At 46.1% G+C, this 26,655-nt stretch overlaps 1 protein-coding gene across 1 annotated transcript in view; it reads right to left on the bottom strand.

The window, feature by feature from the left end:
- Nucleotides 1–26,655, bottom strand: part of CACNA1E (calcium voltage-gated channel subunit alpha1 E) — a 434,559-nt gene that overhangs the window by 290,728 nt on the left and 117,176 nt on the right. Inside the window, exon 3 of the mRNA XM_081010251.1 lies at nt 5,454–5,719. Within this exon, the coding sequence (XP_080866377.1) occupies nt 5,454–5,719 (266 nt within the window). The remainder of the gene's footprint in view (nt 1–5,453; nt 5,720–26,655) is intronic.

Raw genomic sequence — 26,655 nt, 5'->3', positions numbered from 1 at the left:
AAGAAGTTTTTTTCTTCCTTTTATCAAGTTCACTTTATGGTGGGTGGGGGAATTCTTCTTCAATATTTTCTTCTTAATGGGCCTAACCTACAGGCTATGATTCACAGGACCTATTGTGTGCTCATGCACACCTATGAATAATTATTTGCATGAACATGTTTCCATTAAACATCATGCAAGCATTAAACAAAGGGCTCATCCACACCTCTGAAAACTGCTGAATCAAACCAAAATGATTTCCCATGGATTGCTGTTTTTTTTCCGATTCAGTGGTGAAGCGTGCATTTTTCAAGGGAAAGCTGCGGAGCAAAGGCAAAACTGCTTGGACGTATGCCTGGAAAGCACGGAACAAGCGGAAAACCACTCAAACCCATGTTTTCTAGGCACAAGACAAGCAGAAGCATGGACAAGCCCTCATTTAAGAAGTTAAAGGTAAAGGTATCCCTGCCCGTACGGGCCAGTCGTGTCCGACTCTAGGGTTGTGCGCCCATCTCACTTAAGAGGCCGGGGGCCAGCGCTGTCCAGAGACACTTCCGGGTCATGTGGCCAGCGTGACGAAGCTGCTCTGGCAAGCCAGCACCAGTGCAGCACACGGAAACGCCGTTTACCTTCCCGCTATACAGCGGTACCTATTTATCTACTTGCACTTAGGGGTGCTTTTGCACTGCTAGGTGGGCAGGAGCTGGGACCGAAAGACGGGAGCTGACCCCGCCGCGGGGATTCGAACCACCGACCATGCGATCAGCAAGCCCTAGGCGCTGAGGTTTTACACACAGCGCCACCCGCATCCCTCATTTAAGAAGTTAGGCAAGGATATATAACTCTTTTGCATAGTTAAGCCATTGCGCAAGATGCATGAACTGGAGGACCTACAGATACAATACGCAGCTAAATATTTTCAGCAGATTTGAAGCCAGCTAAATATGAAAGTGCCAGGAATATTGCATATCTGCTTCACGCACACTGGCAATGAACAACCCTCCCATACTGGGCACCATTTTCACCACAAGCTCCACTGAAGTAAAAGAAGACCTGTAAAAAGAGTTCCAGCCGGGCACCTGCAGGAGAGAGACCCAATGGATGGTGCCCAATTGCTGCAAGTCAGCAAAAGTAAGTACTTATTGAATTGCCTAGTGCACACATCCAGCCAGGTTTTCCGGGTGTTTTACAGAGACATTAAAAGCAAAATGGAATTCCCGAGAAAATGCTAAAACCAGGAAAAGATGCATCACAACAGGGAGAACCCCACCCAAATAATTTTATTTTATTTCTTAGAAACCAGCATAAAACACAGCAGCAACGCCATAGGGAGGTACTTAGCTTTTAAACTATTCAATATGGCAGAGCAAAGCCTAACTAACACAAAAGCAGGACAAGTGGAACTGCTTTGATGGGTTGCGTCTCCTTTACCACTGGGCACAACACCTAGCAAGCAAAGACGAACTCTTCCATCCGAGGCTGAAAGTGTAGAGGGCCTCCAGACCAAATGGAGGCATGCACTGAGTGAAACTTAGTAAACAAACACATTCACATAAGCCCATTGTGCCCCACGTTTCTCTGTCCGGGGAGCGTGCATGCAATTCCCAGGTGCACTTGTCAATGGGCTGACTCAAGGAACGAAAATCTCCTCACAGCTTCATGTTATGTTTTATGGCCCATGGGACCACCCCTTCGGTTCTCAGCCTCCTCACCTAGGTATAAAGGTCACCCTTGGCCAGGGCTATAACCAGGACAACAGTGCCAGTTCCTGGACCCACATTAGGAGCAGAGTTCTCCAAGCAAGGGCACCCCGAGGTAAATTGCTGGAACAAGAGTGAGATGTATGCAGCCAGCAGGAGGGAGTGCTCTGTTGTTTAGTTGGGAGCAGATGGCCAGGCTCCTAGCATTTATAACAGAACTGGACAACACAGAGACTTTGGAACACCTGCCAGCTACGAAGGCTAATGTTGCACCCTCTTATTTATCTGCTGCGTCTGATGAGGCTCTGAGACATGAGCACACAGAGACATAGAGAAATGATCTGGATAAGCCCCGGCCAAAAGCCACCATCATGAAGGCCAAGCCCCAGTGTCCAGGCATGTATGAAGCATCTAAAGAAGATGGCAATTTCTGGCTGCAACATGGCTGCAACTCTTGGTAGCACCATATCAGCCTCTCTTGTGCTTCCCCTTACTTCCCTTGTTGTTGTGTACAGAGACAGAGGAGAGAATAAATGTTCTAGGACAGGGGTGCACGACCTGCGATCCTCCAGATGTTTCTGGACTACAACTCCCATCATCCCTGATCTCTGGCTATGCTGTAGTCCAGAAACAACTGGAGCGCCACAGGTTGTGCACCCCTGCTCTAGGAACATTGTTTTGAGAAGCATGAGGAGGGAGGCCTCCACAAGGAAGCTCCAGCTGCTGCTGCTGCTACAACAGGTATGCCCTGGGCTTGTTTTCCCCCTCTAATGTTGCTTCCTAGACTATGTGGTCATCTGCTTATTGTTACGTTGGCTGGTTAAGAACTTATGGAACTGTCCCCTGCACCTGAAAATACTCTATGGGCCAATGAAATCCTGCTCCTAGATTCTGCAGAATAAGGCACTCTGGATATTTTGCTTTCTGGTCATGAAAAAGTGGCCGGTGCTGAAAAACGTGTCTTGTCAAAAATGAAGAGAAAGCATGTCATTGTGCTATAAAGAATGGCCATCTACCTTCCTATCCTAGGTGCCAACTCCCTGGGGCCTTGGGTGCCTGAACACCCACAAAATTCCCCAAGAAAGGACCAGGCACCCACAAATATGGGTGCAAGAGCCAAGCTGGCACTCCTGCTTCCTATAAAAGTCAGTATCTGGATTTGACCACACACTAGATTCACACCTGAGGATAAGCAAGAGACAAATGCCAGGGTGGGGCTATGAAGGTGAAGGAGCAGACAGAAGCAGGATCAGTTCTCAGTAGTTCCCGCTGAGTTCTATAGAGAGGAAACAGGGGGCGAGCTGAAACACTGTGGAGAGAGGACAAGCCTTGCTCCAAATGTTGCAGTCATTCCCATCGCAGGAATGTCTCCAAATGCATCCCTTTTACTTTCTCCTCGATGTGGATGGGCTGTGAAGGAACACTTACACTTAGGGGACCAGTTGCAGTGGAGGTAGAACCTGCCTTTCACGTTGGATGCTGGGTGGTTTAGTCTCTACGACCAGGAGGATGCAACATGTCTCTGTGAGCCTAGTGAACGGGGATGTTTATTCTGTGCAGGCCCTCCTTCCGCACAAACACACACCCTCGGCCAAACAGAGAGAGAAATCCAATGAACCAACCACTCTTTGAGAGGCACAGTTCTGGGCAGGGCTGCCAACAGCAGCAAGAGGCTTCCGATGCAGTCCACACCAAGCTTACGCGAGATCGCACACCCCTTCGCTCTGAATATATGCCCATTTGGCAAAATCAGTAACTCGAAATAGAATTCTCGCTGCATATATCGACATTCTCTGAAATGGCGAGACCTAGCCGTTGAATATTCTTTAACCAACCTCACAACAGCGGCAGCAAAGGTAGATAAAAGAGTGTTAAGTGTCACAACAGCCTTTGCCAACCTGGTGCCCAGCCCAGGCCTGTGGCCGATGGGAGTTGTAGTGCAAAACATTCGGAGGGCACTAGGTGGGCAAAGGCCCCATTAAGAAATCTAGAGTATGTGTGTGTGTGTGTGTGAGAGAGAGAGAGAGAGAGAGAGAGAGACAGAGAGAGACAGAGAGAGACAGAGAGAGACAGAGAGAGACAGAGAGATCTGGGAGCTGTCCTTGGTACTGAATGGAGAGGGCTGGAGGTCTCTGGGTTACCTTCTGCAGTGTTGATTGCGACCTCAGTATTGCTTAGGCTGCTCAGTTCAATGAGACAAAGGCACAATCCCCTCGACAGCGAGGGGCAGCCCCCTCAACTGGCAGCATGGGTGTGCCAAGTGCAGCGAAAAGAGCTGTTTGGCGGAATAGCTAGAACTGGAAATCAGCAATACAAAAGCCTGGCAGGGAGAAAGGGTGGGCGGCGGGTGGGCTTGAGGCAGTTAAGGCACTTATGCCATGCATCAGTGTCTTGTGCTTTGGAGTCCAAAAGGAGGGGGGGCAGAGGGCTCCAGCTCCAATTAGTTAATGGCAAACTATCAGCGAATGCTGCTGCTGTAAATAGCAAAGGTGTGTGTGCAGAGCTCAGTCCGATTTAACTCGCAGTCGGCTTACTCTGGTTCAGGTGCCCTAAGCTCAGCCTCCTAACTCTTTGGAGTCCATTCGGTGACAGAAGAGCACATGGCCTCTTCCACCCAGAATGATGTGGTGATGCTGGCAAGCAGAGTGTGGGGCTGGCAATGCCTCACCTGAGCAGCACACCTGTTCCCACAGCCAGTTCTATAGGAGCGCTGTTACAAAAGAGTCAGGGTGCAAACAAAGAGAGTTTGGCAAGAACCGCATGGCATGTTGGTCATCAATGTGCTGACTTATGGTGAATATAGTGTGTAAAGTGAATTGAGATTAAGGTTTGTTTGTTTGTTTGTTTTAAATCGATTATTTACCGCAGAGAAAGAAAAGGATAGGAATTTTGTTTGTTTGTTTATTTTCAAAATTTATAAATCACCCATTTAACCAGTGGGGTTCTACTCTGCTCAAGGGACTGTTTGTGTCAAAAAAGAGAGGTTTTTCTGCACATATCTCCATTTCAACCAATGGCAGGCAATTCTTACAACCAGGTCAACTTCCATTGGTGCAAAAAAAAAAGGATGCATTTCCTTGCCTGATGAAGAATTCTGTGCCATTTGAAAGCTTGCCTACTCTTGCACCACACCAGAATCAAAGGCACCACAATGCCCACTTGGCATGTATTTGTTACGAAAAGGCCAAATGTTTTACTGAGGTAGGTAGTGAAGCACCCTGATTAAGCCCCAGGGAACCCTTCCATTTCTTGAGAAAATGAGAACCTTGGCTTTTGCATGTGGAACTAACGATTAAATATGAACTCAAGTTCCCCTTTGCTCAGCCATTATTTTGCCATCAGAACATGCCCCTAGATGCGCAAGAACTTGGAGTCTTTAGAGTTGGCTGGATCCTATTGCATTCTATTCCAGATCTCTTCAGCCAACAAGCTGGGCTGTGGCTGTCTCAAAAGAGCCAAGCCAGTCTGTCCTCTGCAGCCCAGCCCAGTGCAAACTGCTGGAGCAAGGTGAAGAGGAATACAGGTTCCCCAAGCAGCAAGGCTAGAATTGCAAGCATGCCTAGGTGGGCTAGTGGGAATGGGAAGGAAGAGAGTTGGGACATGCATGTGGTTTGGTCTCACTCTCTCTCGGTGTGGTCCTCCAGCTACACAATGGAATGGGAGACGGAAGCTTACCTTTGCCCACAGTTGCTGGCTCAGCAGGTACCAGTCACGGGAATACATTGGGGAGGGGGGGGGATCAGATGGAAAGGGGACACAGGGGAAAAGGATATGGCCAGTCGATCAGCTTCTTGGCATATTTCCTGACAATGTTGTCTTCCCCAAAAATGAAGAGAGATCTGTTGACTGTGAAGCAGTTCTGACGGACGGGTATAGGGTTGTACAGTGCCATAGTCCTGGCCCGTTGGGCTTTGGTTTGCTTGTACGCTACCGGGGTCCCCCCCGAAGGGGCAGGGGCTCCCTGGCGGTTCCTGTTCTGCTCGGCAGCTCCATCTCCGGATCCCAGCCTGCCAGCCATCGCCTCTCCAAAGCGAGCCATCCTGGAAGGAAAAGAGAGAGGTGATCCGATCAGGGGCCCCTCCTTTCCACAAAGTAGCAAGCAGCAGTAAAGGTGTGTGTGAGCGGGGTGGGGGTGGGGGTTTGGCGTTCCCACCAGAGCACCTCCTTCTTTCTCTCTCTCTCTCTTGGTGATGCTTTTAAAACCCCGCGTTCAACGACTCCTCCATTCCTCTGGAAGCAACATTTAGCAGAGAGGCATGCGATCCTTTTAACACGAAACACAAGGCGTTGCAAAAAGAGTAATGATAAAAATCACCCCAACCCAAATCGGCTAACCCAGCGAGCAAAAAGAGCCATGGTGTAATTTGCAGGAAATGTTCAGGTTTCTCCTAAAAGGAAGCAGGTGGTTGCTGTTGCTTTTGCTGGGGAGGCGAGCTCAGATTCTGCCTCTTTTTACGTGGAGCTCTCTGCACCGAGGCTTTAAATCAGACCCGTCCTCCTCCTCCTCTTCCTCCTCCTGGCTTTGTTTAGAGGCAACAAAAAAGAAAAGAAAAGAGGGGGGGCTTCCCCCCCTCCACCTCCTTGCTTGGACCTCCGCGAAGGATCCAGTCCAGAGGCACTCGGGGTGCTTGTCAAAATCAGACAGCAAAGGGGCTGCGATTCAGGCTCTCCCATCTGCCCATCAGGAAGGGGAGGGGGAACTGCAATTGGGCGAGAGCCTATGAGAAGAGGTGGAGAAACAGGTTGCAACCCACTCCAGCCTAGTTAGGGAGCGAAGTGTTTAACTTCCTCGCAATCGGCTCCATCTTTCTCCTCCTAAAGAGAAAGATCATCTCATTTTCTTTTTCCACGAAGAGAGAGAGAGTAGGAGGGGAGCCCGCATATCCCCCTCCTCCATATGTACCTCTCCCAAGAGAATTAATCACATTTGTGTTGCGGAGCTGGGGCGGTTAGAGGAGTGCTAACAATGGGTTTGACTAAGCTTTTCATGCCCGCAAGCTTTAGGAATGGTTGGTTTTCCTCTCTCTCTCTCTCTCTCTCTCTCTCTCTCTCTCTCTCTGTGTGTGTGTGTGTGTGAGAGAGAGAGAGAGAGAGTGAGTGAGAGAGAGAGAGAGAGAGAGAGAGAGAGAGAGAGGGTTGCTTCTGTTGAGCAACCAAATTAGTTCTTCTAAGGGAGGATGAGAAAGGAGGGGTCTACGACTGAACAAAGACATCACCTCGGAGTCCCTGGGTAGCAGCGGAAGATTGCTGAGCAGCAAGAAAACGCAGCCTGTCAAGAGTTTTTCTCCTCAGCTGGTCGTTTGAGGAGGCTGGAGTTGGCTCCCCTGTTCCTTATCTGAAAAATCCCAAGCTCCTTACCCAGCTCAAGAGGAAGGTGGGTTAAGAACTGGGATTCGAAGAGCAGCTCCCCTCCGCACCCACAAACTTTGAAATACTCCAGATCTTTCCTCCAGGCTTCCCTGAAGATTGTCCTTCATGGGCTGGTCTTCACCACTATCCCCTCCCAAGACACGTTTGGTGCACGCTGCTGCCCCCCTCCCCAATCTCTCACATGAGGAACAACATATGGATAAGGAACTTCGGGTTTTAACAGCTCTGTGCATCTCTGGTCAACTCTTCTATTGTATTTAGGGACGTGGTGGCTGAAATAGAGGAGCGAAACTGACATGGAATAGAGGCATTCCTTCTGAAAATGATAATTCAGTGTCTACAGACAAGATGCCCTTCTGGTCCCTAAACCATCCCTTCTCCAGAGATACTCCTGCTTCCTTCCAAAAGGGCACTTTGGTATTTTAACTTGGAGTGGAGTGAACTTTCATTTGGGCTATACTTGTGAATTTTAATGGTTGGTTATTGCCTGGGCTTGTGCTTGGTATTTGAACTTTGGCGAAGTTCTTATCTGTTTGTAATTGCCTTTTGTGTTGTGCTTCTAAATGCTGAGTTCTTCCTTGAGCAAGGTGGAGAAGGTTGCCTATAAATGTCATAATACATCAAGAAGCACGTACATATACCCAGAACTGGCAGAACGGAAAACCTGGATCTCTGTACAAAGAGGTCAGCCAAGAAACAGCCTCTGTTGGCATCTTAGAGCCTCTCACTGCAGCCATCATTTGCTCACCAAAACACTCAGCCAGTCCCACAGATTCGAAGGATCCTGGGATAAGGCAGGATTGGGGGATGGAGCTGAATGACATTTGACAGCTAACACAGGGCTGGACACTGAGAGGTCATTCACTCAACCCCCTTCCTGTCTTATAACAATATTGTGACATGTGTTTCCATGCATAATGTAAATCTTTGTTAGAATGCTGGTTGAAAGGTAAAGGGACCCCTGACCATTAGGTCCAGTCATGGCCAACTCTGGGGTTGCGGCGCTCATCTCGCTTTATTGGCCAAGGGAGCCGGCGTACAGCTTCCGAGTCATGTGGCCAGTATGACTAAGCCACTTCTGGTGAACCAGAGCAGCGCACGGAAACGCCGTTTACCTTCCCGCTGGAGCGGTACCTATTTATCTACTTGCACTTTGACGTGCTTTCGAACTGCTAGGTTGGCAGGAGCAGGGACTGAGCAATGGGAGCGCACCCCGTTGCAGGGATTCAAACCGCCGACCTTCTGATCAGCAAGCTCTAGGCTCTGTGGTTTAACCTACAGCGCCAGCGGGTTATAAATCTGTAAGTAAACTATAAAAACAAAATGAGCAAACTAGTGCTAAATCTCCAAGATGATAAAAGATGTGAGGGTTCAGAGTCAATGGGTGATTTTAGACCATAGACTTAATGATCTTAAAATCATGGTGGGGAGAAGTCTATGTGTTTTGAAGCACATAACAAACATTTCTCACTTCCCTCCCACTGCCGTTCCGTACATCCCAACTGCTCCTATGTATGTTGGGGGGGGGGGGGGACAAATCAATAACAGCTTGCCAATCTTGTTTTTTGTTTTTTTTTAAGAAACGAAAGAATTCATGGAGTATTTGCATTCCCCCTCCCCCCATTTTCTGCACAAACACAAGCTTCTGAATGTTTTAAGGGTGGCCCCACAGGGAGCTCATTGCAGCAGCCAACCCACCAGTTGACTGCAGCAATACAAAACATGTCACTTTGCCTGACACTCCCAAAAGGCACACTTTCACAACTTGCCACAGCGGGAAATAAGGGGAGGGGGGTACTGGGAGAAAAAGATGGCGTGCCATTTTGTTAATCTAGAACTGTGATCTATGGGCTCTCTTCTGCCCCCTTAAGTGACTCAGTTCCCTTTAAGTCTGTAACGCCTTCCGTCCCAGAACTCTTCCATAGAATCACCTCTCTCTCTTTTATCATGCTCACCCTAATCACCTTGTCCATGAAACCTTTGGCTCAGCCGATTAATACTCACTACTCTAATTTAATTAGAGTTAAGCCTGAAGGCTAGTTCACAGCCTGCAGCAAGGATCCCCATAATAGTTTGTTCTCTACATACAAATAAAACTCCACACATTTTTTAAAAAATAAAACTAGATGTCATGGAGAAGATCTGTAGTTGAGCCCTCTCCCTGACATGCTAGATTTCTACCTGCTGGGATTCTATCACCACCCCTCCTCTCCCCCTGGCCCAAGGATGTGTTGCCTCCTAGCTGCAGGCTGAAGTGGAGCAATCCAGGAACAGTTGTGCAATGGCATCTGGTGTGTGAGCTAGACGCAAAGTTTGTATACTCACGCTTGTTCACTTTCATCCCTTTATACCCTGTGTCCCTGCACATTTATATTGTAAGCTCCTGGGAGGCAGGGACCTCTGTGTTTAAATTATGTTGCACACACCATGCACACGGATGACACTTTAAAAAAAATAAATACTAAGCAAACCACCCTTCTTTGGCAGGAGTGTCAGATCCACTCGGAGTATTGTGGAATCTGCAATCAAAAGTGGAAATGGCTGTGCAGACCGTCATTTGGAGGAAGCAATGGGCTTTTGACCGCATCTTGTGTCTCTCAGGGTGCTTTCACACAGCGCAGTTTTAATTGGCACTCGTGATGAATGCAAAGGTCCTCTTGGTTCCCTGAAAATGCCTCATTTCTGCAGGCTACCTGCCTGCTTAATAGCCATTTCTCCTGAGCATAATTGGGGCGGGGGGAGTGGGGGGGGGTTTACAAGCAGCAATAATTTTACAGGTGACTGAATGAAGTCTGCAAGCTTAGTCCATTCTTTCTTCCTAAATGTCCTCTAAAAGAACTCTTAGCAATGTTTTGACACTTTCAAAAAAAAGGAAGAAAAACACCATTTCAACTGGAGTTGTATAAATATTTCAAAACTGATTTCTCCTCCCCTTCCCCAGTGTGGCAGTGTGTGCAGTAGCACGGGTATCTTGTAAACCTGCAAACAAACTGTATGTGCATGCAATGCCAGCCTTAGCATTAGGGGGCTCTGGGATGATGATTAAGCAGCAACAGCAAATGGAAGATACCTTCCCTTCTGTGCAGATTCTGCTGCTGCTGCCAAGAGGCTGGGGGGACTGTAAACTAGGAGTGCAGGACAACTGTTAAGTCAATCAGGTATTGAGGGTTAGAGCTCAGTGAAAAGCAAAGAGTGGCAAGAGTAGATACAGTTGGCTTTGGAAAATGGAGTTCAAATCCATGCTCCTTCATGAAACTCACCAGGTGGTCTTGAGCAAATCATTCCGTTCCTATCTAATCTGCATCACAGGTTTGATGAGGAGATAAAATGAAAGACCCTCCAAGTATATCTCCGTAGTGTCTTAGGGAAAAGAGATGAAACAAGGAAGGGAGAAGGTGCAGAGGGCAGGAACCTGCAGAGTGCAGTAAGATCAGCACTAGTAACAGGAGGTAAAAATAGGCAAAGGACCTCTGGATGGTTAAGTCCAATCAAAGGCGACTATGGGGTGTGCTGCTCATCTCGCTTCAGGTTGAGGGAGCCGGTGCTTGTCCACAGATAGCTTTCCGGGTCATGTGGCCAGCGTGACTAAACCACTTCTGGCACAACGGAACACCGTGATGAAAGCCAGAGCGCACGGAAATGCTGTTTACCTTCCCACCGCAGTGGTACCTATTTATCTACTCGCACTGGTGTGCTTTCGAACAGCTAGGTTGGCGGGAGCTGGGACAGAGCAACGGGAGCTCACCCCGTGGCAGGGATTTGAACCGCCGACCTTCTGATCGGCAAGCCCAAGAGGCTCAGTGGTTTAGACCACAGCGCCACCCACATCCCTTAGCAGCAGGAACATCTGGGTGACTGGAGGAACATCTGGGTGACTGGAGAAGAGGATTTACCGTCTTCGCCATTCCCCAGCACTTACATTTGCTGCTGCCAGCCTCCTCTGGAGGAGAGATGAGGACACCAACTAGCCTGCGATCTATTTAGCCTGGAGGGACCTCACCCATCCTGAACTGTGTTTAAGCCAATCTGCTGTGGCAAGACTGCCACTAGTAGCATGGGTTAGCTTTATTTTAATTTTGGACAGATGCTTTTGAATTTTCTCTGTATTATAAGTATGAAGTCTATGCTGTTTCATTGCAAAATTGAAATTAACATATGTGTATTCAATTGTCCCATCTACTAATGGGTTTTGCAACAAAGTGTTTTCTGTTTTCACCAGCTAAGGTTTATTGTGAGCCATGTTAGACACAGTTTACTGGGGGGGGGGGGGGATGGCATATAAATAAAGGGTGAGGAGTATGAAAATGCTCAAGTGATAAACCAGTGAACAGGAGGATGGATGGGTTAGGTGGAGAAGGTGCAGCTGTACCTGTGTGAGATGAGTGGGTGGGGTGCTAATTTAATGTCTGAAATAAGCCAAAAAAATAAAACCAAAGGAATTCAGGCCTTTTCCTCCTCCTGCATATCTCATCCCTCTGCATATAAATTGGATAAACACATGTTATTTATTATTTAAGTAGTGATATGCCTCTTCCTCACTTTGCAAAGCAGCCTACAACCAAGCAATTGCATCACAAAGCAGCCATGAAAACCAATCCATGCACCCATAAAACAGAAACAGCAAAGAAGGGGGGGAGGTGAACCAGGAAAATAATCTATTTCATAGAAAGCAATCAAAAGCAGCAATCATAAGCAGCAAAGTGCAAAATATAAGGCAACAGCAGATTACAGAGCAGATGCTGAAAGCTCTGCTGAATTAAGGCGGAAATGACTGGTAGAATCCGTGACCAGGGAGAAGAGTCGATGGAGGAAGACTGGAAGAAATTCAAAGACTATCTTCAGAAACACTGCAAAATTAAGGAATGTTAGAGTGATGTTGGACTGAAAATAAGTGGTTTCCAGCTGCACAGGCTAAAGTTAAGGATAGATTAAGATTAAAGATTAAGATTAAAGAAGTTTAAAGAAATGGAAATTTGATATTAAAAGGGAAAACTTTAAAGTTACAGGATATTAAGACCAAGGATTAGGTTTAAAAAAGTTGAAGTTATATATTTTAACATTTTATTAAATTAAAGATTGCGATTAAAAAAGTGGAAAAGAAACTGCTGGATAAATAAATGTGGATTGGAATACAAAAGAGGGAGGTATGAGGAAGTCCAGAAAATAAGTAACTTAAAATTGGAAATGGAAAAGAGAGTTTGTTATTAATTGTTTTGTGTTTATATTGTTAAGTTTTGTATTGTTTTTTTGTGTGTGTTGTTTTTCTTTTTTGTTTGTTTAAAACCTTAATAAAAAATTATTATAAAAAAAAAAAATGAAAGCTCTGCTGAATTAAAAACAAAACAAAAAATTATTTTAACCTGCCAACTAACTTCAGCTACTCTAGAACTCCTTAAGAGCATTCCATAAGTGGGATGTCACCACAGAAAAGACTCTCTTCATGGTGGCTACCCAGCTGGCCCTGGAAGGCAAGGTACCCAAAAAGGATCTCTGCTGCAGGACCTCTTAAAGTTTCATGACATATTTTGACATGCCACCCCAGTCTCCACAAATGGTGCAAGATTCCAGGGTTCCAGGCGAGCTCATCCAGGCTCCATACATCCTTTTGGAGAAGGAGGCACAGCAAAGACAGTGGTGCCTTTATAACACACTGTTTCTTCTCACATATATGCAGCCTAAGTCCACGATGGTGGGGCTCACACAGCGGCGCAGCGTGGGTTGTCAGCACCCGGGGCAAGGCAAGTAATTTGCGCCCCCTAACCTGCCGCCGCTGCCAGCTTCTTCTTGCTGCTGCCTGGTCTGGTCTGGTGTGGTTCTCTCCCACGCTCAGCGCTGCGCTGGGCAGCCGCTGCACTGTCCCTCCCCCAGATAGTCCCTCACTCTCTCTCCGCACCGCACGCCTGGCACCCACCCCCTCCACAGTGGGCGGCAACCCAGCGGCTCGGATCGGATTCGCACAGCCAGCACTGCAGTGAGAGAGAGTGAGTGAGCCAGGTAGGGGCAGAGAGCTGCGAGTGCGAGCGCGCCCCCCCCAGATGTTGCGCCCGGTGCGGCCAGCCCCCCTGCACCCCCCACGCTACGCCACTGGGCTCACAGCATTCACACTCCAAGTGGGTCCTGCTTCTCCCATAGTCACAATCTACAAAAATGCAAACACAAGATGCTGGCTAATAACTGTTAGTGAATATATAATAGCTTATGATGTCATTAAAAATATACGAATAAGCCACTTCAAAATGATGTATATATCATTTTATATTTTATATTTTATATTTTATATTTTATATTTTATATTTTATATTTTATATACTCCACCCTCCCCGGCCAAGACCAGCCAAGATGTTGTTGTTGTTGTTTAGTTGTTTAGTCGTGTCCGACTCTTCGTGACCCCATGGACCAGAGCACACCAGGCACTTCTGTCTTCCACTGCCTCCGGCAGTTAGCCAAGATACATCTCACAAAATATATGAACAACTGCAAGTTGTTATATGCATCAGAGTCAACCAAAGAATCAAACAAATCAATGAGTAGCAAGGAACGCCAAGCCGTCTCTCAAAGGAAGATGTCTCACAAAAGTCTCAAAGGAAGATGTCTCTCTGAAATTTCAAAAGAACAGTATATCCGGAATAGTTCAACTGTTTCAGAATACAGTGGTACCTCGGGTTACATACGCTTCAGGTTACAGACTCCGCTAACCCAGAAATAGTGCTTCAGGTTAAGAACAGTTTCAGGTTAAGAACGGACCTCCAGAAGAATTAAGTACTTAACCCGAGGTACAACTGTAAAGTCTTCATCAACAGATAATTATCAATGAAATATTCATACTAGAAGGAATCGTGCTAGTGGACCAGTGCTCACATATACATATAACAACTTGTAGTTACTTGTATATTTTGTGAGATGTGTTGTATGATATATACATCATATACAACGGTTATTAGCCAGCATGTTGTGTTTGCATTTTTGTAGATAGTTACATTTTGCAACACAGGGGTTTGTGTTTGTTCTCCCATACTCACAGCAGCCTTGGATTCAAAGAGGCACCAGCCACGTGTCTCTTCCTTTGCCACCATCCCTGCCCTAGGTAGTGCCCAGAGTTACTGGATTATAATGCCAAGGCCCACCAGCATTGAGGGAAACAGACATGGCAGTCCAGTGGGGACTAAGGGTGTGGTTGCAGTCCTCCCAGCTGTTGCTAGTTCTCTGCTACGTATATGGCTGGTTGGAAGTATCGACTGATGACTAAATAGAGTGATTTATTCCTTCTGGGCCCAGATGCTGCCGTAAACTAATCAAATGTGGTCTGTAGTGGTCTCCCCCCCCCTTTCTCTCCCTCTCTGCCCAGCACATTAAGAATGATGGTGTAGATCCTGCCGCTGCAACTCCTAACATTTATGTTAATTAAGCTTGTAGCATGGCCAGGTGCCAAGTAACGATCCCCACTCCCAGCCAAGGTCTCGTTTCAGCCTGATAGCGTCCCAGTCTCCCTGGCTTGATATGCCAGCAGGCACCAGTGCTAGCGTTGCCTCATTCATTCGAAGTCAGCAAATCAGATTTCTGTGCACCGAGAGCGAATACAGCCTCCCCTGCAACAGACATTTTCTGTTTATTAATCGCAACGGCCTTTGGTCAAGGCGATAACCGACGGTTGCACATCCAAACACAAAAGTTCTTTCTAATAATGGACAATGAATAAAGGCATTCATTGCATCCCGCCGTGAAATCTTGCACGTTTTTTCCTTTCCTCCAGTATACGCAGCTACTGTGATTAATGTCGCCTCGTCATTCAACATGTCATTAAACAAGAAGGTTAATTGGGAAGGAGTAGGCACATAGGCTACAATATCCAGAGTCGGCCCGAAATAAATGACTCTGACCTCAAGCTACTAGGAAGAAAACAACGTGTTTGGTTCCTATTCCCCAGTTCACCCAAACTCAATTCATGGGCCGTTGTCTGAAAAAGTGATGTCATGCACACTCCCTACCTTCTCACCCCAATGTTTCTGCATCATTAGCTCCCTCCTCAGCCTTTTCGCACTGAGTGGGTCTGAAGGGGCCTTCTGATTTGTGTGACTACACAGAGAATCCGTCACATAACCTGGAGTCCCCAAGAGTGCAGTACTAATGTTTGTACGGAGGATACTAGGTGAGTTTGCTCGAATGCATTTAGGTTGCTTCCAGGTGATCTGTTTCTTCAGCATTTATCCCAATTTGTGTGCACACAGTTTGCGGGGAGCTTAGGTATCATCTGCCTATTGAGCATTCCTTCTGATTTGTTTGTAGAGGGGTTATACAATGTCTTAAATGGGACACGGGTGGCGCTGTGGTCTAAACCACTGAGCCTAGATCTTGCCGATCAGAAGGCCGGCGGTTCGAATCCCTGTGACAGGTTGAGCTCCCGTTGCTCGGTCCCTGCTCCTGCCCACCTAGGAGTTCGAAAGAACGTCAAAGTGCAAGTAGATAAATAGGTACCGCTCCAGTGGGAAGGTAAATGGTATTTTCATGAGCTGCTCTGGTTCACCAGAAGCGGCTTAGTCATGCTGGCACATGACCCGGAAGCTGTCTGTGGACAAACACTAGCATCCTCGGCCTATAGAGCGAGATGAGCGTGCAACCCCAGAGTCGTCCGCGACTGGACCTAACAGTCAGGGGTACCTTTACCTTACAATGTCTTGCCAGGCAATTGTTATCCCACACTTTTCAGTACAGCTTCCCATAACTTTCCTTATCACAAGAAGCCTGGCTTTTGCAGGTAGGGAGAGAGTTTGTTGAGCCAAATCAACTTTAACTGCTGATCTGTGATTGAATCCCACCCCAAAATAGCAACGGTATGGACGCTTCCTTGGAAGCCCCCTTTGGACTTCCCCACTCAGTGCAAAAGGGTTAGGGTGGTCAGGGTGAGTCCAGTATGCACAGGAACACTGGTGGAAGGGCAGCGCATGTGACCCCATGCTTCCTACTGCTATCTTGCAAAACAACCAGACGGACAGAAGAACTCAAAAGCTTACTCACCATATTACGTGCTTTTTGTTTATCGTAATAAATGTATTGCCCTATGGTGGATTTTGGAACTTTCTCCTTTAATGATGCATATCAATAATGACATCATATTAATAACTAATGTCTAACTCTCTAAAATGAGATTCCAAATCTGATCAAGCATTAGGCTAATAAAAAAGCATTCGACTAATAAAAAGTGAACATTAATATTAATTATATCCATTACAGCCCCCAAATATGTAACTGAACAGGGTCATTCATTTCCTTTCATCTAAATTACCCACACACACACAATTACCCATACTAACATGCAACATAACCAACATATTAATCCAATCTCCTAAAATATTAAACATATTACAGCAAAAACTCCAGTGTTGCAATTTACTTAAACATATATTACACAGTTAAAACTGCAAATCCTACCTAATAAATGACATCAAATTTATTTTGCTCATAATTTAACTCAGTCTCATAAATACCATGATGCTTCAACTCACATATTTAATGAGTATTGACCCTATATGACTCATCCTATTAAAAGAAATGGCAAGCAGTGCTATTTCCCAAGCAGAACTTGACAAAGCATTTGAACATATATATCTTCATGGGAAAATATATCAAATTACATTGGCTGCTTCTAAACGGAACTCTCCCCATGCAAGCTGAATCTGAAAGTAGAATGGACTTTTCCCACTTCAGAGGGCATTTTGCACGTACAACCACACTAACAGGTGTCCCATAGTCATGCAAGCAGGGAGGGAAGAATTCACTTGACCATGCCAAGTGAGGAGTTTGGATCAAGTTTTCAAAGTCACTTTTTCAAATCTGTACACCACCGCAGCATTATTATAGATTACTTTAACATTTCATAGAGGTAATTGGGGATTTGAAATCTGCAATTTTATGCAGATGTTCTTGTTATTCAGTAATCTAGTTTTCTCAACAGCACCGTGAAGGAAGAAGAGGCTCCACTGTAAATCCAAAATGTCTTGGTTCCTTCCTTCCTGCAACTAAGGTGCCATCTACTGGCTATTTTCAATAGCATCACTGAACGACAGCCAAATCAACCTGCAAAATCCAGTGGCTAGGAAATGTAAGGATCATGCTGGTCAGTTGAGAGGTGTATAATAAGTGGTGTCTCTGCCCCAACAGGATGTTGCTGAACTACAACCTCCATCAAATTGCTCCCAAGACCAAATTGCTGATGGTCCGGTATCTTAGGAGTCGACCACATCTGGGTGGTAGCATGTTGCCTACTCCTGCTAAGGTCAGAACAAAAAGACTGAGTTTGCAGGCACACATTATCCAGCCCAATTTGCATAATGTGGGTTGAATAATATGCAACGATGTGAACAAAATCTAGAAAGTCGCAATTTTAGATTGTAACCTGGATAATTTGCCCAGGCTAATGGAATAATGTTTCCAATTGCATTTAACATTTCAGGACCATTATTTTTACATTCTTTGTTCCTATCGGTCTCTCGCAGAGACAGCATTTTCTGACCTTGCTTGAAAAGATTCTCATGAAACTTGCAGGCATGAGATGGCCTTCTTGTGGCCCAGCTGTAGCATCTCAGCAGGCCAATGAGGAAAGGCTCGCTTGAGAGTGGCACCACATCAAAATATCCCTGCGCCAAGGAAAAGGCAGGGTTGGAACAGCGCTGATGGGGAAAGTCTGGTTTGAATTTGTGCATGGCGAGACAATCATCCACAATGGTTAGCACTGGGGGTGGGTGGAGATAATGAACGTGTGAAGCAAACATAGTTCAGGGCACATGGATGGGTAAGCATCAAACTTCAAGAAATGGCCAGTTGGGGAGAGACCAGAGAAATCCAAAGCTTAGAAGAGAAATTTTGCCAGACAAATGAAAGCTAGCAATTACACAGATGAAGCATCTTATCAAAGCAACCGTGGCTCTAGAGAGTATTAAGCACCCATATGAACTGCAACAAAATGTTGCAGTGTGGTGTGCTGAGTGTCCCAGACAGACATAAATGCCCCCTTCCAGAATACTTCATTTCCAGCTTGCATCCACAGCCACTCAGCATTCTGTGATCAGTGAACGTACTCGGTTCACAATGGGCTGTTTGGGATTGTTTTGAAGGCAGGGGGTGCCTCTTTAGGGGTGTCCCCCCCAACACACATATATTTTGTACTTCCACAAACATGGTTGTTTCCCCAAAGTGGGATCGTACCTCCTCCTTGTTTCTCTGTGACTCTGTTTTGGTTACAAGGCCATAGGCCCTGAGCAGCACCTGAATTTACTATGAGAGGGAGTGATTATTTTCTAAGGAACAGACAAAACCGATAGGTAGGAAACCCAAGTTTGATTAGTTTTACAACAGGAGCGATTGGGTAATTTAGTAACTTTGCTGTAAAAAATCAATTCTGTAATGAAAATGGGAGAAGAACATCTTCTCCTTCCCACGAGAAGATCTCAGCTAGACTGGACTAAAGCTTTCACCTCGTTCGGCTTTCTGTTTCCAGGAAGGAAGGATAATCACTAAATAACAGATCCTCTCCTAGTGCTATTTCCATTCCCACAGCCTGGTATCTCTCAGGTTCAGAATCTGCTGAAAGTTTTAAGTCTTGACACTATAAAACTTTGGGAGCAGGTGAGTGGGGGAACAATGGCTTGACAACTCAAACTATCTCACTGATTTGAAAATAAGCTACAATGTCCTGAAGGCAACATTTCCCAGGCTGAGATTGCGACCAGCTTCCAGAATTAGAACCCAAGACTTGTTGGTATTGTGAACCCCAAGGCGCACTGGCATGCCTGGGCTGAGGAAACATGCTGCTAAGTGCAAAACAGAAGGGAGGTGCAAGCAGCCCAGCATGATGGGAAAGCAGCCCCAAATCCTACCTTTTGTCACACTTTTTTTAAAAAAAAGTAACAGTGGGGAAATGTTTCTGAAGATGCATAAGGGCTGACGTCAGCAACACAGCAGGCAAAATGTTACCTATTATTGGACCAACTAATTGTTTCAGAAGTGCAGCGAGCTTGATCTCCTTGAAATTGTCATCAGACATAGGTTTTCCGAGCAATTTAAACAACAGATTTTGTTACACATTCTATTTAAAAAAAGAAGAAGTAGACAGAGAGCAGCAAAATGCAGATGGCTAGCTGCCCGGGGGTCTGCACAGAGAACAAAAAAGAAGCAAGAAAGAACACACTCGGTAGGTTTGACCGTAGTTCAGCTTTCCTGAGACATAAACAACATTTTCCTGGCAATTGTAGATCACACATTTCAGCTGGAAAGGTGTGGGTCAGTTCTCTCTAATCCATCTGTTATGTACTGAGTTGAATAGGATCCAAAATGCAGCAGTCTGGTCCTAGAACAATAGGATTCAGAATGCAGCAGCCTGATTGGTCCTAGAACAATAGGCTACAGAATGCAGCAGTCTGATTGGTCCACAGGAGCCACCCAATCCAACTCCAGGTGGAAGTGAATCCGCGACCTGATTGGCCTACAGGAAAATCCCAGAATTAGCCAATCACGTGGGGCCCATTGTGTAAATGATGTATATAAAGCAGACATTCTGAGGGAACTTCCATTCCTCCTCACCACTATGAGTTGAATAAAGAGCATGAAATCCACTCTCGACTCCGAGTATATTTCACCATCTATGCAAGACACCTGCTGCCATCATCCAACTAGCAGGTGGAGCTGAAGGGAGACTTAATACAATATGCCTCCTACCCCAATATAAGGCATTGGCACCATCTTTTTGGTCAGAGTCGTGCCCACAGGGCTGATAACACACACGAGTCCTAAATTGAGCCTCCATGTGGTCAAAAGCCCCTGGGTGATTGTGGCAGTCTTCTTCTGTTCCAAAAGCTGTCACAGCTGCCCAGAGAGAATCCTCTTTCAGCCTGCTCAACAGCACCTCTGCTAGCCTCTGGCACCACCCACCTTCTCCTGGTGGCACAAAGGAATGAGGAAGGTGTAATGAAAGGGGAATGGAAGAAGCCGGGCAATGAAGCACCAGAAGGCAGGCAACAGCAGTCCTAGCTGTGCTGAAGACTGAAAGGGGTTTCCCATGGGAAGCGCTGCTGTCAGAACGGGGCTTCTGAACAGGTGAAGTTTTTGCTGAGGGCTCCTAAATGAAGGGCAAATAGTCCTTGAACCTATGAAAGCAGTCTGCGCACAGCCCCCTAGAGCAGCCTTTGCCAACCTGATGCCCTCCAGATGATTTCAGAACACTGCTCCTGAAAGACCTACATTGGCTCCCAGTATGTTTCCGAGCACAGTTCAAAGTGTTGGTGCTGACCTTTAAAACCCTAAATGGCCTCAGCTCAGTATAACTGAAGGAGCATCTCCATCCCCATCATTCAGTCCTAGGTCCAGTGCAAGCACCTTCTAGCGGTTCCCTCACTGCGAGAAGTGAGGTTACAGTGAGCTGCCTGGTTCCCTGTAGCTTTGCTTCTCGCAGTGAGGGAACCGCCAGAAGGCCCTCGGAGCTGGACCTCAATGTCCGGGCAGAACGATGGGGGTGGAGACGCTCCTTCAGGTATACTGGGCCGAGGCCATTTAGGGCTTTAAAGGTCAACACCAACACTTTGAATTGTGCTCGGAAACGTACTGGGAGCCAGTGTAGGTCTTTCAGGGCTGGTGTTATATGGTCTCAGGGGCTACTTCCAATCACCATTCTAGCTGCTGCATTCTGGATTAGTTGCAGTTTCCGAGTCACCTTCAAAGGTAGTCCCACGTAGAGTGCATTGCAGTAGTCCAAGCAGGAGATAACCAGAGCATGCACCACTCTGGCGAGACAGTCCGCGGGCAGGTAGGGTCTCAGCCTGCGTACCAGATGGAACTGGTAGACAGCTGCCCTGGACACAGAATTGACCTGTGCCTCCATGGACAGCTGCAAGTCCAAAATGACTCCCAGGCTGCACACCTGGTCCTTCAGGGGCACAGTTACCCCATTCAGGATCAGGGAGTCTGACTATGCCATAGCAAGGCCCTCCTTGCCCTATCTGGACATGCCACGACTTCTCCTGCTGCTGCTGTTGCTGTGCTGCTTGTGGCTCTCATGCCACATTTCAATCACTCCTGTGATGGATTCAGCCACCCTTGCCAACTGTAGGTGAAAAGAAAGTAATGCGATATTCTTTGGTGGACTGATTTCTTCTGTTGAAAGGGCGTATAAAAGCATTATGCTTATACTTAAACCGGCATATCAGAATCTAAAGAACTTCCATATGCCAGCCCCGGCATGTGGTATATACCTAACTCAACACAGCAGATGTCCCAATGGTAACTACGTGGGTGAAATCAAACAGGCCTGAAGTCCTGAGCAAACTCAAACCAGATTTTATTTTGTTGTTTTTTTAAAACACAACAGATTATAGAGATGAACTGCTTGCTAGTCTGTGGGTGAGTCTTTTTTCCCCCATCTCCATTTTACTTTTCAAACCACAACTAACGCAGCCATTTTCTCCTATGGACGACGCAGGTATGTTTAGATTCCTATTGAGGTAACACGTGAAAAACTGTGTTGGTCTCCCTAGCAAACAGGGTTCCAAAGGAATCACCAACAGAAACTGCCTCTTATGCAGATCTCAAGGGATATTACATGCACTCTCTCAGTGGCTCAGTCACCTTGCAAGGCAGTCTGATGTTATTACAGGTGGCAGTCTGCATAGAGGTTTGAGTCTTACAGGGCCTTCTCGGTAGTGGCACCCGCCCTGTGGAACGCCCTCCCTTCAGATGTCAAGGAGATAAATAGTGATTTAGATAAGATATACTCAAGTTTCTTGAGACGTATCCTCGGGTTCCCAAATTCAATCACGTACGAGACGATGTGTGCAGAACTAGGTATAGACATGAGGGAATAGCACTATAAAATACTGGCTGCGTTGCCATTTTCGCTCCCAACCTTCGAGTCTGCTTTCCCATTTACTTAAGGACTCCTATAAATCCAGATGGCTCCAGCTCATACACAGCAAAACTTGATCTATTGGTATTGACTTGGAATTACTGTATAATTCTAGTGAGCAATATATGTATCGCAATATCCAAATTAGATTAAGGGATATTGAAAAAAACAAAACATTGTCAGCTGTAAATAAAATCTGCTCCCCCAAGTTCTATGGTTTGAATATAGCCGATAACAGGATCACTTATATCTCAAAATTAATCAATGCAGCCCAAAGCAGGGCATTTATGTTCACCTGATTTAACGTTTTCCCCTCAGCTTTTGTTAAGGGCAGTTAAACATCCCTATAAATGATAGACAGTGCAGATGTTATTTGAATGTGCCAGACACCGTAAAACACATTCTTTTCTACTGTCCACTGTACAACCAGCTACACAAACATGTGTTATCCCTCTTTTTGGGCAGTTTAACATCATGGCACAATGAAAATATCAGATTCTACCTGTCTGATATGAACCCGGAGGTAACTGCAAGGATGGCTGGGTTTTTGTCAATAGTATCTCTTAGAGTGGTGAATGGCACCGTTTAGTGGGAAGACGCTCCAATGAATATTTCTGTTACTATATATCTTTTATGGCTGCTTCTTTGTATATATTTTAAAATTTTTGTATATGGATGTTTTAAGATGGTCGATATCTGTAATGCCTAATAAAGGTTTGGAGAAAGAAGAAGAATTGCACAACTTTTAGAAGACATCTGAAGACAGCCCTGTATCGGGAGGTTTTTAATGCTTGATGTGTTTATTACATTTTTAGACATGCTATAAGCTTCCCAGAGAGGCTGGGGAAACCCAGCCACAGAGAACCTGCCAGTTCACCCACTCCATTCTACTGGTTCTCAATGTCCTGGACCAAATTCCATGCAGATCTCAATTCAAGATTGCAATGATGATGATGTTTGAGAAATCTGCTTTCGTGTGCTCTCAGGTCATTTATCCTAAAAGCAAACTTGAATATCTATGCATTCATAATACTGTGGGCATTCATCTCTTTTCATCTCAGGGTCATACTGCTGCTCAGTGAATTCTTATCTATAGTCAAAGCATTAATGGTTGTATAATTGCGTGACCAGGCGGCAACAGCCCCAGCCCCCAGGGATCATAAGGAAGGAATAAAGACTCTGACAACCTTATATGGAATTAAAATTAGGCCACAACTTTACTAAACTTCCGAATGTAGGAAGACCTTGGCTTAGGCCTTGGGTGTGTAACCCCCCCCCCCCAGCCCCCCAGCTGGGGGAAACTAGGGCTCATTAGGTTAAATGGAATATAGGGGTGCTCTGTGAGACATAAGTGTACACAGCCAGCCCAGCCCATGTCCCCACACGCAGGGTAGTTCACTGACAACCTTTCAGTGTATGGCCAGTGACACCCATATACAGTCATACCTCAGGTTAAAGACGCTTCGGGTTAAATCTTTTCAGGTTGCGTCCCGCAGTGACCCAGAAGTACCGGAAAGGGTTACTTCTGGGTTTCGTTGCTCGCACATGCGCAGACGTGCAAAATGATGTCACATGCATGCGCAGAAGCGGTGAATCGTGTCTGTGTATGCGCGGGTTGTGTTCTGCTCAGGTTGCGAACGGGGCTCCGGAACGGATCCCATTCGCAACCAGAGGTACCACTGTATATAACCCCTTTAAGAGGGGGACCCTGGAATCGCCACCACAAGGAACAAACACCAGGCAGGGATAATGGGTTTGGTGGGTCTGTTGTCACCCTGGGCTCCCAAACAGGAGGAGGAAAGGAGGCTCCCAATTATGAACCTGCAGACAGGTGGCTCCCTGCATCCTTTTAATCATGCTTGTATCCAGAATCACAGCCTGTGTAGCTCACAGTGGCAAAGAGGGAGCCATAACACAGTATAAGGGTGAGCGGTGAAATGAAAGTCTTGCTGTTCTGAAAATGTCAAAATATTTGGGGACTGTGTTTCCCTGAAGCTGTCAAGGGGCAAATGCCAGAAGCCATTCTCGCCATTTGACCTGAAAGCTCCGTAATTCAAATTTCACAGGGTGCTTAAAAAACAAAAAACCCTCATTCAGTCATACCTCGGGTTACAGATGCTTCGGGTTGCGTGATTTCGGGTTGCGCACCACACCAAACTTGGAAGTACCGGAACGGGTTACTTCCGGGTTTTCGCACTTGCGCATGCGCAGACGTGCCTAATCACAACCTGAGCGTGCGCAGATTGTTAGGTTTCTGTTTGTGCCACTGGCAGTGCTTGGAGTCACAAGACTCTTTTACATTCCAGGGATTCCAGACTGTTGGAAGTCTCACGGGAGACAGGAGACAGATGTTGTTGTTACTGGTTTCCTCTTTTCTTTGTTCCAGTTGCCTCTCTGCTCTCACAGAGAAAGGATGTATTTTTCTTTTCTGTCTGCGTAGTTAGAAAATAAAACTCTTAGCATGTAGCTCATATTTCTCGTCCTTCCCTGCTGCTGTATACTCTGCGTAATGGGGAAAGGTGCCTGGAGCCTCATCAAAGGCTCAGGTCATTAATCACGTCAGAGGACTTGACCAGAGGAGTAATGCGGTCAAACTCAAGTCTGACACAGATGCGGCGCTGAGGGTTGCAGACACTGCGGGTTGTGAACGTGCTTCTCGCATGGATCACGTTCGCAACCTGAGCGTCCAATGTATTACTGCTGAGCTATTCTTTTTTTAAAAACTTCTGATTCTGGACTTGTCTCTGCCACAGACTCTCCCTTCTCACTAAGCCCTGTTACCTCTTTAGCTTCTGACACCTCCCAGTCTTCTCCCTCTGACCAGTCATCGTCATCCCACCACCAATCCCTGAGCTCTGAGCCTTCTTCCCTTGGGGGTTCCCCAGCCTCCCACCTTTCCTCTGTGTCCAACCAGCCCATGACACTTGGACCCATGCCTAGAAAGCATGGGGCAAGTGGGAAACTTCTCAGACCCAGGCTTTATAGGCACAGGACAAGGGGAAGTGAGGATGAGCCCATAATTCGAACAACCAAACATGCAGCACAAACAGCTAAAAAACATCATGATGCTAAATCCATTGTTACAAACCGGATGACATCTGGATCTAGCCTCTGTCAGACTTGGTATGGACTACAGTGTCTGACAATTTGTCAATGGCCACCATCTGGAACTAACAGAAGGCTGTTTTCACGCAGAGATGGCATATGGCTCCTCCGATCACCTAAAAATATTTGTCATTTCAGTTGATTGACACAATATTCTCAGCTCCGTCTCCTGGAAAACATGGCAATTTCCTGGGCTAAGCCTTAGGCAAGTGTGTTTCAGCACCATATTAAGGAGGCACAAAATAATCACCCATTATTTAATATATTGTCTGATGCCCCGTACTTCGCTTCGAAAGTGGAAACTGTCAATCTTTAAATAGAATTTCAGAAATGCATCTGCTGTTGAGACTCACATGCATACATACCGAGAACGATAAATTCAGAAGGGGGGGGGGGGGGATACAGTCTGCACAAATGAAACAGGTGTTGGTATTTTAGGAACGTCCTGCTAACATATACCCACAGCCCTACATACAGTCCCAAAAATGATTTCTAAAAGCTATGTAACAGGAAGGTTTTTATGTAAGACTCTATACAGTATCAGATCACTACAATTCCTGTACACTGAGGACAAGCAATTCCTGAGCTGTACACTTTGGCTCGGATTCAGTGTTTTCAGACTGCCAGTGTTAAGGCGAGATTGAAATATGAAATCCAACACAACAGTTGCACTAACGGAGCTTGTTGTGCAACCAGTTGTGCAACAGCAGGCATTGGGGCTACAGCAATCCATTGTGCAACCAGCTACAAGAACCGTGCTAGCTTCTTGCCCTTCTCTCGTGCAAGCCATTTCACTAGCGCAACTAGTACACCGCTAAGGGGCTTTACTGCAATGTTGAATTCACCCCTGAGAGTGTGACTCTCAAATGATGCAAAAGAAAGATCCATTTTTGCCTCCAGGGACACCACCGTTGTCACAAGATAGTTCCCTTCCTCCCCATTTTATCCTCACGGTGTGGTTTTGCTGAGACTGAGGCTGGATCTACACGGATCTGTAAAAACGCTATTAAAGGCTATTTTTAAAAGTTATATGGCTCTCGATGCAATTTCCCACTGCTGATGGATCGCTGCTCTGCAGCACCCTCTGGTGCCACATTTTTATAACACATTCTTAACATTATAACTGACTAGTGTAGATTTGCCCTGAGTGGCCCAAGGCTCACCCACCACCAAGTTACATAACTCAGTAGGAAATGAACCCTGGTCTACCAGTTTCAACACTCTAACCATAGCACCACACTAGATTTGCAATCTGGTGCCAATCTTATTTCCCTACACATGCAAATATAATCATGCTTTTTGCTTTTGGACGCTTCTTCTTTTCCACATTTAGTTTCAGATTCTGTTCTTTATTTTTAAATGTGTCTGCTCTCTAACCCTATTGATCTTACTCCTCTGATTTTCCTGTATTCTCTTTCTTGGTTTTTGCACCCTTCTGACACTTCGTTGCTTATTAAACACCATACTTCTTCCTCTGTTTTTCACTGTTGTGCCTTTTCTCTTCTTGTTCCATGTGAACTCTTTACCAGCAGTTATCCTTGACTGATTCTGTTTTGAAACAAATGTCTAGACTTATTTATTTCAACTAGTGGATGTCTAATTACGTTTGGCCTT

Source organism: Podarcis pityusensis, assembly GCF_964106645.2.
Source record: "Podarcis pityusensis genome assembly, chromosome: 6".
Classification (NCBI taxonomy): Eukaryota; Metazoa; Chordata; class Lepidosauria; order Squamata; family Lacertidae; genus Podarcis; species Podarcis pityusensis.
The sequence above is the reverse complement of the archived record's forward strand: the minus strand, read 5'-3'. Positions and strand labels throughout refer to the sequence as shown.